At 42.8% G+C, this 17,805-nt stretch overlaps 1 protein-coding gene across 1 annotated transcript in view; it reads left to right on the top strand.

The window, feature by feature from the left end:
• The first annotated feature begins 30 nt into the window (after positions 1-30).
• CAMK4 (calcium/calmodulin dependent protein kinase IV) overlaps positions 31-17,805 on the top strand; it is a 204,612-nt gene continuing 186,837 nt past the window's right edge. The window contains exon 1 of the mRNA XM_012804613.2: positions 31-215. Within this exon, the coding sequence (XP_012660067.1) occupies positions 55-215 (161 nt within the window). The 5' untranslated portion in view covers positions 31-54. The remainder of the gene's footprint in view (positions 216-17,805) is intronic.

Here is a 17,805-nt window from a genome sequence, read left to right as displayed (position 1 = left end):
GGCGGCGGCGCGCGAGGCGGCAGCGGCGGCGGCTTCCGGAGTCCCGCTGCGAAGATGCTCAAAGTCACGGCGCCCTCCTGCTCTACCTCGTCCTGCTCTTCGGTCGCCGCCAGCGCGGCCCCCGGGGCCGGGAGCCTCGTCCCGGATTACTGGATCGACGGCTCCAACAGGGATGCTCTGAGCGATTTCTTCGAGGTGGAGTCGGAGCTGGGACGGTAAGGCGCGGGGTGCCCCGCGCAGGGTCGGGCGGGGAACCCGGGAGTGCCCTGGGGGTTGTCCCTCTCCAGTGACGGCGCCCCAGGATGTGGAAACCCCCCTCCCGCCAACTGCCCTTTGATTTCTCCCTGTCTGGTTAGCGCCTGGGGGAGAGCTAACCTTCCTTCAGACGCGACTGGGTCCCCCCAGGGCGCCGGGGCCAGTGCAGTTTACTAGGCTCAACCCGACTCTCTCCCACCCGCCTCCTCGTCGCAGGCTGCCACTTCCCTTGGGTGACAGCTCTCGCCGCACGTGGGCCCTGCTTTCTCAGTCGGTGTCTTTGCTCATGATTACAGCTCGCCAGAGGGTCCTGTAGGTCTCGGGTTTTTGGGGGGGGGGGCGGAGAGTGCCCCTCCGAATCATGACAGAATTATTAAATTAGATTCTTCCTCCTTCCTCTCATCAAGCTCTCCAAAGCAAGTGGCACTAGAAATTAAACTTAAATACTATCTTCCCCGCAGAGTCTGCTCAGGAGTGAAGGGGGAATGAATCATTTAAGAGAGTTGAAGGCAGAATAAGGAACTGGTGAGGCTTTCAAGGGAAAACAGCATATGGGGTCCAGGCAGTGGTAATTAGTGAGAAGAGTTCTGTGGCTCTTCTTTCATGTGCTAGAGTGATTTATTTAAATTAGATATGCAAATAACCATCTCCCTAGGGTTGCAGAAATGCCTCTCATCTCTCTTCTGAAGATACAAACAGGTAGCATTTCCGCCTTGTGAATGATTCCTATCCTGTCACATTTTTATCCACTGAAGATTCGTTTTTTCTTTCCCTCCCTTCCTTTTTTCCTTCTCTTCTTTCTGATATCCCTAGGTAAAGAGACTAGGCTGTTTCTTACAGGCGATCTGAAGATATCATTTCAAATGTTGACAAGTTGCAGCTTTTACATTTACTACTTCTTTGCAATTTCATTTTTTTGTTGGAAGTAGTTTGACAGCCATTCCTTGTTTTTCTTTTCTTTTTTTTTTTTTTGGCCAGCGCTAGGTTTGAACCCATCACCTCTAGCATTTGTGGCCAGCGCCCTACTCCTTGAGCCACAGACACCACCCGCCATTTCATGTTTTAATACCACTGGAGACCACAGAGAAAAATTCTGGATGTTAACAATTAGACAAAAGGTGTCAGGATCACTAGTAACCCTCCCCCCACATTTGCTATTACAATCGAAGGTTTGTTTAGTATTGAAGAAGTATGAGAAAAGCAAAACTTCTGAATGAAAATTGAATAATTTATCACCATTTAAAAATGTTTCAAAAATTTGAACATTGAATAATGTGTCCATAACCATCCATTTTTGCTCAAATTTTTCAACATTCACTTGAAGGTCTGTTGTTTGTAGGTTGGAATGAAATGACAATGACATCTTTTTTTGTAAGATTCAAGAACTGTTATAATTGTATGAGGTACTGTAGTGGGGCAGTATAAACTTCTGATTAAAGAGATAATCTATGCAAAATTGTTTACCTGGTGTTTTAGAAACTGCCGGATAGTCAAGGAAGAGCTTCATGCTGCTCACAGGACTGTCCCAGTGGCAAATCCTTTCTGGGTGACATTTACCCCAGATCCCTCTACCAGGCTGACTTACCATCAGTGCATGTTGTCTTTATGAATAAGCTCACCATCAGGAAACTCAGGAAATTTTCTTTAATTTGAGGGATGGGAAAGTGAATAGAAAAAAGACAAACTGCCAATTGTACACGCACATGGGATGGTTGACTTCGTAGGACAAAACCTAAGAAATTCCAAATTTTTCCTCTGGCTTTGGTGTTATACATTGCAGTACATTTTGGAGGACATATATAAATAAATTATATAGTTGCTTCTTGACTTGTGATGGGGTGACATCTCAATAAACCCACTGCAAGTTAAAAATACCGTAAACTGAAAATGCATGTAAGATATCTAACCTAACAAACATCATACCTTGGCTTAGCTTACATTAAACATGCTTAGAACACTTACATTAGCCTATAAATAGACAACATTATCTAACAAAAAGCCTATTTTATATTAATGGTTTTGTTTTGTTTTATTGAAGACAGAGTCTTACTCTGTTGACCAGGTTAGAGTGCCATGGCATCAGAGCTCACAACAACCTCAAACTCCTGTACTCAAGTGATCCTCTCGCCTCAGCCTCCCAAGTAGCTGCTACTAAAGGCACCCACCACAATGTTCAGTCAGTTTTTCTATTTTTTGTAGAGATAGATTCTTACTCTTACTCAGGCTAGTCTTGAACTCTTGAGCTCAAGCAATCCACCTACCTTGGTCTAGGTCAAGCAGTCCCCAGAGTGCTGGGATTACAGGGTGAGCCACCACACTGAGCCTATACTAAAATTTTGAATACTATGCACAGATGTGCGTTTTGAGACATGAAGAGATGTGAAAATGCAAGACACGATATTCAAGAAACACTGGTGACACAGTTCCCTGTAGAGTGCCGGATGTTTACCCCTGTGATCAGGAGACTGACCAGGAGCTGTGGTTCGCTGCTGTTTCCCAGCAGTGCAGGGAGTATCCTACCACATATTTTTACCCCCCCCACAAAAGATAAAAATCCAAATACGAAGTATGGTTTCTCCTGAATGTTTATCACTCTTACACCATTGTCAAGTTGAAAAATCATTAAGTTGAACCATCCTAAATAAGGGACCATTTATACATTGCTGTGACGCTTGCCTCTTAGTATCTAGTCATTTTTGTTGTTGTTCGCTAACCCTTTATTGGGCAGGAGAAGATGGGGGTCAGTGAAAACACTAGGATGTTCTGTATTTTAACCCAGTGGTAATTACGTAGTCATCTAGTCCCTTAAAAACTTTTAGACACCACACAGAATTAAAATACTTTTAGAAGAAAAGCTACAATGTTCATTCTTCTGCTCTGTTTTTCAGCAGTAATGTGTATTGTTAGGTAAGTTCTCCGTAGATGGCAGCATTGGTGAGGTGCATGCTTACTCTAGGCGAAATTTTGACAGTCATCAGCAATTTTTTTCAACAAAATAAACCTAGCAACTAATATTCCAGGTTTCATTAAGACTTTATGAAGCCAGAGAATACAGCAGAATTGTCATTGTAAGTATTGACAGGTTGACAAAGTCTGTTTCCTTCCTACATTTGTGATCAAGTAAAGTTAATTGGTTTCAAGTTTTTACTCTAAGCCAGCAGTTCTCAACCTGTGGGTTGTGACCCCTTTGGGGGCTGAATGACCCTTTCACAGGGGTCACCTGAATACATCCTGCATATCAGATATTTACATTACGATTCATAACAGTAGCAAAATTATAGTTATGAAGTAGCAACGAAAATGATTTTATGGTTGGGGGTCATCACAACATGAGGAACTGTATTAAAGGGTCGTGGTGCTAGGAAGGTTGAGAACCACTGCTCTAAGCCATGAGTGAAATCTGCCTGCCAGGGTGGCTCTGAGGCCAAACCATTCGATTTTACTGTGAGTAACATAGTTCTCATAATATGTGACCAGACTATCTGATAAGACTCTGCTGCCGTGGTTAGCTTCAGGGTGTAGACAATCCCCTCCAGATTTAGTGATTTGTTGGTTGCTCTGTTGTCTCCTGATTGCAAGAAGATTAGACAGTGACCACTGGTGCCGCACACCCTCAGTAGGCATTTAGCCACTTAAGGGGAGCTAAATCCCCATGGCTGTAGCCATGGAGGGTGCCACAGGGACACTGATCTGCACGGGGCCAGTCAGACCAGGGGGGATGCCATAACTTTTGTTTAGGAGGCCGGAGGGTTAGGTGCAGGGAATGTTTAAGAGTATCAGGCAAACAAATTTCTCTAAAATCACATTTGAAAACACTGTATTATTTATAGGGTTTGTCAAAACGTTTACAAAAATCATGATACACCAACAAATTCAGTTCTACTTAAAAATATGAATTGGCCATGATCCTGTTCAAGGCTGAACATCCTAGACAGCAGTTGGTCTTTTGCCCAGATATTGAGACACTGGCATTTTAAAGGCTTTTCTAAAGGAGAGGGGAGCTTGCCTCCAACTCAGAGTCTCTCTAGAGGTTTGACACAGGGAAGGACAGGATGGTCCTGGCCTGCCCTGTGGTGCACAGAGGACCCTGTGTGTGCAAACCCGTGCTGTAGTTTCAGTGGTGCTCCACTTCATGTGTTTGCTTGTTATACCAGATAGAAAGGAAATTCGTAACAGAATCAGAAGTATGCCTAGACATACAAGGCCAGGGAAACCAGATGAAAGATAATCAGGACAAAAAAAGAGTGTGTTGCACTACTTTGGACTCACTTTTTTAAAAAAGTCTCTTCTGTTACTATAGTTTCGTTAGGATAGTCACTTTGGGTATCACTCTCTAATCTGAATCATAGTTTCAAAAATATACTTATATGGGAACTCAATTGAACTATGATTATATAGGATTCCTTGCTATATATATTATTGCTTAGGAACCAGATAGATTTAGTTAGAGAGGTGTGTGTGTGTCTGTGTGTAAAGCAGAAACAATTTCTTAAAACAGTGTTTATTTTTATTACCAACAACACACTCAAATAGTTTGTGGTAATATTTTAGCTGAACTCATCTGATTTCATATCCCACTGATGGGTTGTGACTCAGTTTGAAAAAATGTTATTTTAGCTATTTTAGCAATCTGTGGATGACAGATTAAGCCACAAGGCAGAATCCTTTTAAAAAATAATCCTGTAGCCCAATTGGCAACATTGAGTGATGTCCATTTGGTGCTGCTCTGTAGAGAAAAACATTTCAATCTTTCCCTCTAAATAATTTTTTGGTTTCCTCTTGTAAACAATTTGGAAAAACTCCGCTGTCTTCCCAAGGGTTGCTTATACATGGTAATCTGACCTGACTGAGGGGATAGGGGCTGGTGCTGGGAGCACCTGCACTGTGTGGGGAGGAACTCAGAGGCCTGAGAAGTGTCTGTTCTCCACAGTAATGCGTAACTCTGGCACTAGCTAATTGGCAGCAAATGCTTCCTGTAAGGAAATGTGAACAGTGTGTATTTTCTCAGACAAGGGCTTCAACCAGTGCTCTTGGCTTGTCTTATGCTCTGGTTGATAAAACAAAATGTCATAGAGGGGTGGCTCAAACAACAAACTTTCATTTCTCATTGCTTTAGAAGCTGGGAAGTCCAGCAAGTCATTTCCTCAGTGGGCGCTCTTCCTGTCTTACAGATGGCTGCCTTCCTGCTGTCCTCACAAGGCAGAGAAGGAGAAGAAAAGAGAGAGAAACCAAGCTCTTAGGTGTCTCTTCTAATAAGGACACTAATCCCATCATGGGTGCCCCACCCTCATGACCTCATCCTAAACATAATCACCTCCCAAAAGCCCCATCTTCAAATATTATCACTCTGGGGGTTAGGGCTTCAAAATATGAATTTTTAAGGTCACACAGTTCAGTCCATAGCAAGGCTAATGAGGAAACGTCTTCCCCATTTCCTTCCCCTTTCCCTCTCTTTGGTCAATCCTCTTCCTGAGCCATGTTTCTGGCCAGTACTTCCTATGACCTTGGTTTTTCCCTTACTGTGGCCTTTCGGGCCCCACGGGCTATGCAGGAGTGCTTCTGGCTACTGCTCTCCTCTTGCATACTCCATACTTAGCAGCTTGCACTCTTTGGGGATAGTATTTTATTATCTAACTAGGAATTAAAAATATACCTGTTCAGTCTCTGTCTTGTTCTCTGTGCATCTGATTCTTTTTTCAGGCAGTTGACTCAGGCACAGGGTGGGATTGGAAGTGGGAGTATACAAACTGGGGCTGTGTGGCTCTTCACGGGAACACTGACTGCAACCTTCCAGAAGGCAGAGTCTTGTTCACTATTACCTGCTCATGCCTAGCACACCTAGCAGGTACTCAACAGACGATCGTCGGAGAGAGAATGAATAGATGGTAGCTATGGGGCTGGGCACAGCTGGCGCACCCCTTCCTCTTCTTTGAGATCTTGGTCCCTGTTGCTATTGATGTTATAATGATCTTGATTCTAGTGATCTCGGGCTAAGAGAAATATTATAATCTGTTTATCTCCCCCCTGAAACCTGTGTGACCATAATCCCAATCTCACTCAGTATTGATTTCCTCTCTTCACGGTGGAGTATTGGTAACTGCCACCTCTGTCACTTGTAGGTGTTGACAATAATGCGGCTTTTCTGTTGGCAGAGTGTTTTGTGGCTCTAAAATGGAAGGGATTCGGTTTCACCTTCACTATCACTTTACCGCAGGGACAGCAGAACTGGGAGTTAAAGCCAGTGGAACTTAAAGACACGACATGCCTCCAAGCCACGCCTACCACTAATGTTAATGCATCATAAATGCTAAATTTGGAAATATACTCACTATAAGGGACCTCAAAATCAAGCAAAGGCTATGATAACATCATTGCTTTAAGAACACAATTTTTTCCCATGTTTAAATACCGTTACAAGGTTAAAAATAAATCCAGACTTTGAAACAAGTGCCATTTGCTTCTAACTGTGCTGGAGAACTTGACTTAAAAAAGGAGAAGGCGGAGGGGAGAGAGAGAAGGAAAATGAAAACACTAACCACAAAATAGCTTCAAAGAATTTTCTTGTAAATACTTTACCCTCAGACACATATATGTGGGTTATGTGTTTGCAGCAGCGCATTCAAGAACAAAGTACTCAGTGTTAGCCAAGCAGACTATTTCAACTGCTGGTAGTTTTTTTTTCTTTTTTCCTGGCTTAAAAAGTAGTTTGTTGTTGCTGTTTGTTTTTTAACTCCCTTTTGGGAAAGCTATATATCTAATAAAAAGAATATTGATTTTTAAAATTTTCAAGATCAAGCTCATCCTGCAAAATATGGTATTTAATTGAGTCAGAGAACCATAAAACTCAGGCCAAAGAATAACTTTTCATGTAATTAGTGGCAGCCAGGGTCAAGATTTTACTCAAATTATATCAATGTTTACCTTAATTCTTCTTTCTTCTATTTGTAGTGCAGGCTCATTTGAAGACTTCATAACCCCAGTGGTTACGTAGGAAGTTAGATCTAAATATTACTGGCACATAATTAGCCCACAAAGGATATAGACCCTTCAGTACAGTTCATTTTTCTAATTGCAGATAAGAGGGCAGTGGTCATTTGGGCGATGTAAAATACTCAGACGTTTAGGTCAGAGGTTTCCCTGAGTCATTGTCAGTGGCAAAGATCAAATACGGGGAGGAGTGGTGTCTGGGGAGAGGAACACTTACAGCAAGGGGTAGAGGGTCGTGTGTGAGAACCTTTCTCTTCTCTGAGAGCAGGGTTTCTCAACCCAGGCACTGGAGACATCTGAACTAGACAATTCCTTGTTCTGGAGGCTGTCCTGTGCACGGTAGGCTATTTAGCCATGTCCCTGATCTCTAACCACAGATGCCAATGGCAATACCCCCACCAAAGTTGTGACAACCGAAACTCTCTCCCAATACTGCCAAACGTAGCCCTCCTCCCCTGCTGAGAACCACGCTCTCGAACTAGTCTCTTACCTGATTTGCTTTCAGTTATGTAGACAGTGAACAATGAAAAGGTGGATAGATTGAGTTCATTAGGCTTTACTGAGTATCTGCTGTGGTCAAATGTGTCTCCATTTCTGTATAAGACCATTAAGGTTTCCGTCACACATGCCACCACCTGTGCTCAAGTGTGCTTAGTAGTTTCGTTTGAATTCCTTTATTTTGGCTAACCTAAATTTACTTACAAAGAACACTTACTTTCACTAAATTGAAATCCACAAATAAAGGCAAATCGTATATGCCATAAATAGAAGCCAACTGTAAAACTAAATTGCAACAAAAACATAACATTTTTATTAAATCGTACCTAGAAATGCCCGCCTGCACAGGCTATGCCTGAAGATAGTTCTGTTTGGTAGAAAGAGAAATTATCATAGATTAGAAGGGATAAAACCATAGTGCACAGATTGAGGTTTTCTTCTTGATGGAATCAGGATGATTGAAAGATAATTGAAAAAAGAAGGATGTTCCCATTTTTTGATTTCTTGTTAGTTAAGTCCATGCCTTTGAGCCACATAAATTCCTCTAGGTTCTAGGCCTGACCTTTTGAATAAGTGTAACTTAGACGATGTATGTTAGCAGAGTGTGTGGCAGGGTGAGGGGCTAGAGTGTGGATGAATGTGATGCTTAAATGCTCTTTAACCTTCGGGTATATGGGGTACTGATGATAAGGCATTGACAATAAATATAATACAAGAGAAACTAATAAATAAAATCAAAATTGAGAAGGAGATGTAAGAACCACAGCAGCCTTTGAGACAAAATGATAAATCTTACTGAGAGGATTGGGGTTTCCAGGCATGCCAGGCAGATGGTGCATTCTAAGGAGGGACAGACCATGGTCAAAAAAAACGCAGGATGTACCATTTATTTTGCAAAATTTATAAAGCATGGATATGGCCGTGGCAATGGTGATACCAGACCAAAGATGTATTGTGGGAAAAAAAAAAGAAATAAATGACTGAGTCTGTGTCACTGGAAAACCTAAACTGTAGATAATATAATTATTTAGAGAGCGAATGGTGGCTACAGATGCAGCTGGGCCTTGGGCTGTGGCTGTGGGACTCAGAACTAGCCACGACAAACCTGGGGCTGGGTAAGAGAAAACTTGCCATGTTGGTTTAGAAACAAAAGAGAAAAAACAAAACCTCCCATATCCTGTGACTAGATAAGAAAGCGGAAGTGTAGGATTGATTGAGATCAGTTGCTTACACCAGGTAAAGAGCCGGTAAAAGGAGAAACAATAAACGTTTCAGGCTTCGGAGATGGGGGTGCACCCAGTCTCTGTGGACACTCTCGACTCTGCCCTAGTTGACTGAAACTGGGCCCACAGGACACAGAGACAGATGTGTGTTGCTGTGTGTGTGTTGCAGTGGAATGTTCTTTATGTTTGAATTTTTTTTTTATCACTTTTCCATCAAAAAGTGTTATTCGTCTTTTGATTTTTTAAAAATGATTTTAAAATTAAAAAAATGTTTTTAGATTTCAAAGTGTACAGAGTCAAGTGGCTGCTGGATTGGTCGGCGGCTTTGCTAACCTAGACCAGGCCCGCTGAAAGTCTGTTCCTCCTCACATGTATGAGAATTTCAAATTAAGAAAACATCAAAACTTCATTTATTCAAGGAACTACCGCGAATCCCTCTTTCACTTTGAAAATGTCAAGCTGACATTAATTTTCCACGTGGGCACATGCTTTAAATGCTTCCTCATCCTTTTTGTACATCTCCTGAAACTGCTCCAGTGAGCAGTTGTAACCTGTGTAGCATGTTGACTAGATCTGGTCCAGTCGTCTTTTTTTAACCTGATATTTACTTCTTTCTTTTACCTGATATTGATTGCATGATGGATGTTTACCTATTTCTTTCACCCAATATTGATTTTTACCCATTTCTCTTATCTGATGTTGATTACATGATTGATGTTTTTCTCAGACGATGTTTCTGAAAATGCAGAAGTTAAATTTCCATATCATGATTCGTGTTCATATCCAAAGACTATTTATTGGTGGTTAATTTGTTTTGTTCATAATAATTAAATAGGTTCCAAGTTAATCTTTATTATATTTGGGGTAAAACCAACAATATGTTAAATAAACTATCAATAGAAAACTTACCTTTGACTAGCAAAGTTTAACTTTTGTGTTTACTATCTTTGTGTTGAGTCATTTTTCTATGTGCTGTGCATAGATCTCATGTGGAGGGATTAAGAACCTTTAAATTGAGACCCTGTTCAAATAAGCAATGTGTTGAGAAAATATAATTATTCCTTTTTTGTTTTGAATAAACTTTAAAGCTAAACAAAATCTGCCACTCATATTTTAACTAAAACAGAGGTTTCTGAAGTGGGATGTCCCCATGCAGACCGCGTGTAATATCATGAGGTGTTAGAAAAAAGTGTTAGATAATGTAGTTTTGTTTCTTTTTTAATTTTGCTTTTTATTTTTATTTCTGGATTTTCTAAAAAGCACATTACATATCTGCCCAGCAGCACATGTGTAGAGCATTAGTGGGTACATTTAGCATACACTATATAAGAGCATGTGCTCAAAAGCATTTCATGGGATGATTACTGGATCAAGGAATGGTAATTATAAGTGGATACTGAATAAAGTGTCTATTTATATTTAAATAACATTCCACTTTATGAAAATAAGCTTTAAGCAGATATGTAGATCAAAATGCAAATAAAAAAGACACCACGTTGCAAAGTGTGTCTTTGTTCACAGAGGGGAAGTGGGTATATACGTGCCCTGGTTGTGTATCTCAAGGCTCCTTGATGAAAGGTTTTGATAAGAACTTTCTGCCGTTGTAACCAAAAAATTCACATAGAAGAAAAGAGAAAAAGAATAAAGGAATACAGCTTGCATACATCAAGCAGAGGGTTAAATGAATTTCGGGTAGAACAAGATCAGTGGTCACGGAGTTTAAAATTTATTTATGAGAATTTCAATTTTGATGTAACTAATGTGCCTCCTGATAAATTTTTCCAGTTGCTTTCTTAGGTAGCTACAGACCAAGCTACAGACTTTGATCTAAAATGTTTTATGGGCAGTGCTTAAAGAGTTGCAGGCATTAGTGCCAGGATGCTGAGTTTGACCCTGTTAATAAATACATCGTCTCCATTTACTTGTTAAGTCATGCCTCAGGGTGACTGGGTTGAAAAATTCACTAGGTACAAAAGTATTTCTTAAAAAACAAACAAGAAAAGAGGGTTATATTTGAGACCACTCTCTGAATAGAATGGTCTCTAAAAATGGTACTGGATGTGACGTGTTTTCACCTGTGCTAGTTTGCAGTGGCATTCTGAATTTAAAATGCACTTTCTTTGATTTATACCATTATTGTAGACCGAGCTTGACCAGGTTTACAAAGCAGAATGTAGACGGGGAAGGGACAGCAAATCTGTAAGTGTGACAGTGTCCACACATTTATTCTCACTTTCCGTGCAGTATTGAATGATTTCTCCCTATTTTGTGTCCTTATGGACCGTCCAATAGAGAACTTTCCCTATGTTTGCCTTTTATTGCACAGAATCTTACACTTGTTAGCTTGGTTGGTCTGCCTTCCTTATTGTCCTATCTTGAAGGGACAATTAGTGACTACTCTAGGTCAGTAAGTGACTACCTTCCATCTGGGACATTAACACACAAAGCTGTTCTTTAGTTGTGGCAATTGTTACATGTTGAGTCTTTACCAGGATTTAAATATACTGCTATTTTCCTTTAAGTGAATCTCGTATTTTCTCGAAGCTCTCTATCAGGACAACTTTTGAGAAAATAAGAATATGCCATTGTATGTGACCAAATTCAAAATACATAATTCAATAAATCAGCCTGACCTCAAGTGTTCAGTTATAATAGGCCTCTAAAGATTTCTTCTGCAAGAGGAAACATTTTCAGTGGCTCCTTTGGGACTCTGGATCCTTCCTCTCCTTCCTCCCCCAGTGTGACATGTAAACTACTGAAAATGTGAGATGAGGCAAACTTGTGAGCTCTCCTGGGCAGCCTGTAACTAAGAACGTCATAAACAGAGCTTGGCATGTGTATGTGTCCCACAGTAGAGAAGTAGAGCAAGTTAATCAGCATGATCTCCAGCAAACTGGTACGGTTCTTAATATGTTGAGATATGTGGTGTCCCAGGCAAAGGGATGTCAGAACTGAGGTGGGCTGAGGAGAAGCCCCAGCCGGGAGAGGGTAGCAGAATTACTGCCCAGCTTGAGCTCAGGGCCAGCAGGTGGTGGAGCAGCAGGACCCTCAGGGAGCTGCCTCCAAGGGCAGAGACAGGCAAGGCAGCTCTCAGGACAGCCCTGATGGAGAGCACCACGCAGGCTGTTCTAGAGAGTTGATTGGGGGGGGGGAGTTTGAAGGACAGCTGAGTTGGGCAAGGGCTGAGATGGGAACAGGCAGGATAACATTGCCATGGGATGGCTGGGCGTCTTTGGGCACAGCTGAACCTCACTCAGCCTTGTTGGTAAAATGAAGATTGTGGTCCTGTGTCCCCCACAGGGCAGCTGTGACAGACGGTGAGCTCTTATTTGTCAGATCCATACCTGGCACGCAAACTTAATATCATTCCCCAGACAGGCCACAAGTGGGAGGTGGGGGATGATGATTCTGAACTGTGTGTGGGCAGGATAAACACCTGACTTCATCCAGCTCACACGGCCTCAGCCAGCCTCATGCCCCACCACTCACCACTCCTCTCCTGACTCACGTCCTGGGATGTTTACCAGGAGCTTGATGTGGTTTTGCTGTCTTCGTGGGTATTGCCCATTCTTTTGAGAACCCTGGCAGGTGTTTGCCACCAGCACCATTTTACAAGTGAGCAGAGGCTCAGAATGCTGAAGCAGCTTGTCCAGCTCACACAGCCGGAGCTGAGATTCAAGCCCAGGTCTGTCAGCCTCCTGTGTCGGGTGCTTGCCACCATCCCCACCTTAGCCCCACGAGCCCCCACATCTCTATGCGGTGTCCACAAAGCTCCCTTGGCCTGACGTACTCCTGTCCTGCGGTCCCCCCGGGATGGGGTTTCTCCTAGGGGGTGGTTTCTTCCCCCTCCCTGCTCTCCTGTCATTTCACACAGCCCACCTCCAGGGTTCATGAGGTTACAGCTGCAGGCCTATGGTCCTCATCACCCCAGATCATGTGCTACTTGGGTGAACCCATCACTGATACGGCCACTGCCAAGCCCACCCTTCAATCCAATGCCTGCCCTCACAAGTGCTTCATCAGAGGCATTAGTTGCAGGAAAACAAGCGGGACTTAGATGTCTGCTTTTCCTATAGCAGCCCCTTGCTAAGGCAGCACGCTGTGAAATTTCCTGTCAATGCCTGCCTTCCTCTACCTGGAATGCAAACAGCAGAGAGCTGGCCTGGTCCCCGGTGCACTGCTGGGTCCCCAGCACGGGAAGCAATGCCCAGTACACCGCGAGCACTTAGTAAGTACTTGTACCAATGTGGCTTCCATAATTGAAAGTCCTTTCAGAATCAGGAAACTTTTATCAGCCCACTCTGTCTGAAGGGGCTCCGTCTCTGACCTCTGTGATTAGATCACCGGCTTCAGAGGTCCCTTCTAGCCTGGAGCACCCGTGCATTAGTGTCTCCTTCCAGTTAAATTCTCTGGGTGATTCCGGTTCTTGTGTTCAGGGGACAGAATAGCTTTTGGAGTAAGTAGGGCTCTAAGCTCCAAAGGCTTTTTTAAATGTGTCGGAAGATCCTTGAATACATTTTATTCTTACTTTGTGCTTTCAAAATGCTTTCGCGTTTTTTAGAAACACGCACTCATAGTTATATTTGCTCATTTTTACTTCCGTTGGTGGACCACACAAATGCTGCTGTCACTGTGAATATCTAGGACAGAATTTAGCAAGAAAGTGTGTTCTCAGGCTTTCCCGACCCATCCAGTTTTGTTTTGAAAAGGAATCATGCTTTTTAAAATGTGTGACGTAGGACCCATTTGTGGCTGTGTAAGCCATTATCAACGTCTTGCCTTGTGGCTGAGTAACTCATTCACCTTGAGCACAGGCAGGGAGGGAAGAGCTGAGGAGAGGGTCCCGAGTGAGAAGGACCAGCAGAAGTCTGGTCCATGTCTGCTGTCACAGGGGGATGTTATTTTAAAAGCCATCCACTGAGCTCTTTAATACTTTGATCAAAGAAAATAAATCATTGCTTGACTTAGCTTCCAAGTAGGGTTATTAACATGCTCAAGATTTTTATCCACTGTCAAAATAGTTATTCTGAAAAATGTGTATTTTTCCATCTTTATTTTGACAACCAAAGGCCAGGGTAGTGTGGGGAAGGGAAGTGAGGGTGGGAAGCAGGGGGCAGGGGGCGGGAGAACGGCGGCTCCTGGACACCTCTGCTTCCTGTTCTTTGAGTCAGGTCACCTAAACTCACAAGCACGTCTCTGCCCCTTCCTTTTTTTTTTTTTTTTGAGACAAAGCTTTAAGCTGTGGCCCTGGGTAGAGTGCCGTGGCATGACAGCTCACAGCAACCTCCAACTCCTGGGCTCAAGCAAGTCTCTTGCCTCGGCCTCCCAAATAGCTGGGATTACTGGCGCCCGTCACAGTGCCCAGCTATTTTTTGGTTGCAGCTGTCATTGTTGTTTGGCAGGCCCGGGCTGGATTTGAACCCACTAGCTCAGGTGTATGTGGCTGGTACCTTAGCCACCTGAGCCACAGGCGCTGAGCCTCTGCCACTTCCTGATCTCTCTCTTCCTTTGTCCCATCAGAGCCCACATGCCTTCTATTTTCCTGTATTGCCCCTTCTTATGGACGGAGTGTTTGTGTCTCCCTAAAATTCTCATGTTAAAGCCCTACCCGCCAGTATGGTGATGTTGGGAGATGATTAGGTTTAGATGAAGCACCTTCATGATGGGATCAGTGTGCTCATAAGGAGAGACAGCAGAGCTCTCTCCCCTTCCTCTCCCTCCTTCCCTCTCTCTCCCCACCCCACCCCCCACTGCCATCTGAGGACACGACAAGAAGACAGCCATCTGCGAGCCAGGAAGCGGATTCTCACCAGAACTCAACCACGCTGGCACCAAATCTCAGACTTGTAGCCTCCAAAACTATGAGAAATAAATGTTTGCAGTTTTAGCCACCCTGTCTGTGGCACTTGGTTATGGCCCTCTGCCCCTGTTGGCCCCATCTGACTTCAGAGTTTAAGGAAAGTGGTGCGTTCTCCTTTCCCGGAGGCCCACTGTGCTCCTCCCCCTCACAGGGAGTGTGGCTCTCTCCTTTGCTCTGTCTAGGATGGCGAGCTGACGCTGAGTTGCTCTTTTCATTTTTGTGTTTCTAAAACAAGAGTAGGGCTCCCTAGCCTGTGGCCACCTTGCTGGACCTTAGCCTGGGATAGTGTTTTCATGGTCACATCTCCTCCCCTCCTGGGCCCCAGCACCCCTGCCACCTCGCTGTGCGTCCGCCTGCACCTGTTGGCTCCCCAAGTGCTGGCGTCTGCCAGCTCCCGGGACATTATTTCCTCGGCAGCTGGCACGGGATTTTTTTTGTTGCCAACTCGAAGCTCAGCTATTAAAAAATAAAACTTGGCGCATCTTGAGTGTCATATGTTTCCATTGGGACTTGGATCTGCGCTCTGGCTCAACTCACGTGATCACTTTGGGCACCTCTCTCAGGACCAAGAACCCAGTGTTCCTCTGTGCCCCTGACCACGTTTTCACCTGCTTATCCCAAATGCAGTCTTCCAGCCTTGAAAACTGTGCTGTTTCAGATTAGCTGAGGGCTAATTTGTCATTGTTTTGCTTAATTTTATTCATTTTTTAAAAACCTGTTCAGTGTTTTTGTAGCACTAGACCGTCTTCTCTGGCTGTGAGTGTCAAGTGTTATATCTTAAATTGTAAATTCCCAAGGATAAGGTTTGTATTTCTTGGGTTAGTGATAGCTAACACACACAGTGAAGGAAGGGTGCTCACTGCATAGCTCTGAATAAGCACTAGGAGCCAAGCAAGGAGCGTTTTTAATTGTGGGGACTTTTAAATATTAAAGGGACAGGCTTTGAGGTTAGGAAGACCTGTAATAGCCTGAAGAGTCCCAGTTCATCCACTTGCAAGCTGTATCATTTTAGATATAATTTAGATACAGGTTTTCAATGAGCGGCAGTTGCTTCATCTATAAGAGGGGGTAATAATAATTAAATGAGGTCAGTGCATTTATTATACATAGTAAGTGTGCAGTGAGGACAGATATTATTGATGGTAACACTGGAATTCTATCTGCAAAGATGGAGAGATTGTAGGTGACTGGATATCGCTCTCTCTCAAAGATGTCTTCCATTCTAAGATTCTGGAACTCTATTGGCCGTAAATTTCCTGCTGTTCCTTCTCAGCAAATTTTCGGAGGTTCTAAGCATCCCCTTTACCAAGGGGTAGTAACATTAAGCGATATTTGTAAACATTTGACTACTGTTCTTTGTATTACACATACTGAAAAGAATGTGTAGTATAACCTTAAGATTTTTCACATCTGCTGGCAAAAGGGCAAATTGCAGTGGTTTAAAATAACTGCCGTAGGTGGCTCTTTCTGCAAAATTTGTACAGTTTTCTTTGCTTCTGAGAAGGGGTGTTAAAATTAGAAAATACCCACGTATTAATCTTTCAGTTGCTTTGAGTTCTTATTTGCACTAACTTTAACTCTCTGTCATAGATTCATTAATTTTTTAATCAGAATAATGCAGTCTTCGCTGGGGAGTTAAATAACCAGACGCAGAATTATGGCACCTTGCCTATAATTCGGAAATGAAGAATAGACTTCTGGAAATCATTTAAGTATCTTACAAACCTCCTTATATAGTAAGGAATATTTTAAAGCAGTCTGTTAGTCTGTGTACATTAATAAAGAAACATATATCCTATAGGAGAGACTTTTTCTATTAAATGATGTCATTTTCTATTACCTATTCCTAAAAGATATTTCTCTAACCTGGTACCAAAATGGTAAGATAAAGTTTGAGTTCCAGTTTCATATTATATTTCTTGAATAGCTGCCTTTAATTTTCTTTGTCTCTTTTCTGGTGAAGGGATTTCTTTATGGTATCCAAAAGAATAAATTAATAAATGTTAAGAAATCTGTTAATAAGATGCCATGGGAAGGGAAAAAAGGAGAAAAACAGAGATTCAATGGTCTAGGAGATGCTTTACCTGAGGGCTGCTCAAGGTGAGAGGTATTCAATTCTGGAAAGGCTCTCAATAAAAAGGAGGGATTGCAAGTAATGGGACATCCAAACTCTCAAGACGTCTTCTGATTCTAAGATTCTGCTTGCAGAGCAATGCTAAGAATAAAAAGCAGGGCTGAGGCCCACATCAGCTACACCTGTGGGTCTGATAGAGACAAGAGAGCCCCCACTAGCAACTATGCTGTGGGAAAAGTCATCCCAATTCTGGTGTCTATTAGCTGTTTATTGTTGCTGAATCTTTTAAATTGTCACGAGCCTCACTTTTCTACTCTGTGGAATAAGAATACCAGTGCCCTTTCACAGAGTTATTGCAAAGACTGGAAAAAGATAATTTATGCAACTGTGTTTGTTAGGGGAAAATGCCGTGTACACACTACTTATTGTTGAGTGATAATTATGATTTTTATTTACTATTAGCTCAATTCAGACTATTGGGGTCCTACCAGCTTTTCACTAACATCCTCTTTCTCTTCCAGTTCCCATCTAGGCAACCACAGTGCATTTAGCTGGCACATCGTCCTTGGTCTGTGACAATTTCCAGGTCTGTCCTTGCCTTTCACGACCTTAAAAGTCTTGAGTGCAATATTGGCCAAGTCTCCTGTAGAATACCCCCCAATCTTGGTTATTCTGTTATTTTTAATGATTAACTAGAGTTCTGACTTTTTGCAGAGAACGCTGCAGAAGCATTCTCCCTCTGACCTTGTATTAGAGAGTACCTGAGCCTTATGAAATTTCTGATATAACGTCCATCACTTGCCAGATTACTCCACTGTACAACTACCATTTATCCCTTTCCTTACTTTATGTTGTCTTTTGAACTGGGCGACCAAGTCTAACCCACCCTTGGAAGGGAGAGGGGCTAA

This window comes from Otolemur garnettii, unplaced genomic scaffold (genome assembly GCF_000181295.1).
Source record: "Otolemur garnettii isolate 467f Iridium unplaced genomic scaffold, OtoGar3 scaffold00030, whole genome shotgun sequence".
Taxonomy (NCBI): domain Eukaryota; kingdom Metazoa; phylum Chordata; class Mammalia; order Primates; family Galagidae; genus Otolemur; species Otolemur garnettii.
This window is presented reverse-complemented; position numbering and strand designations above follow the sequence as displayed.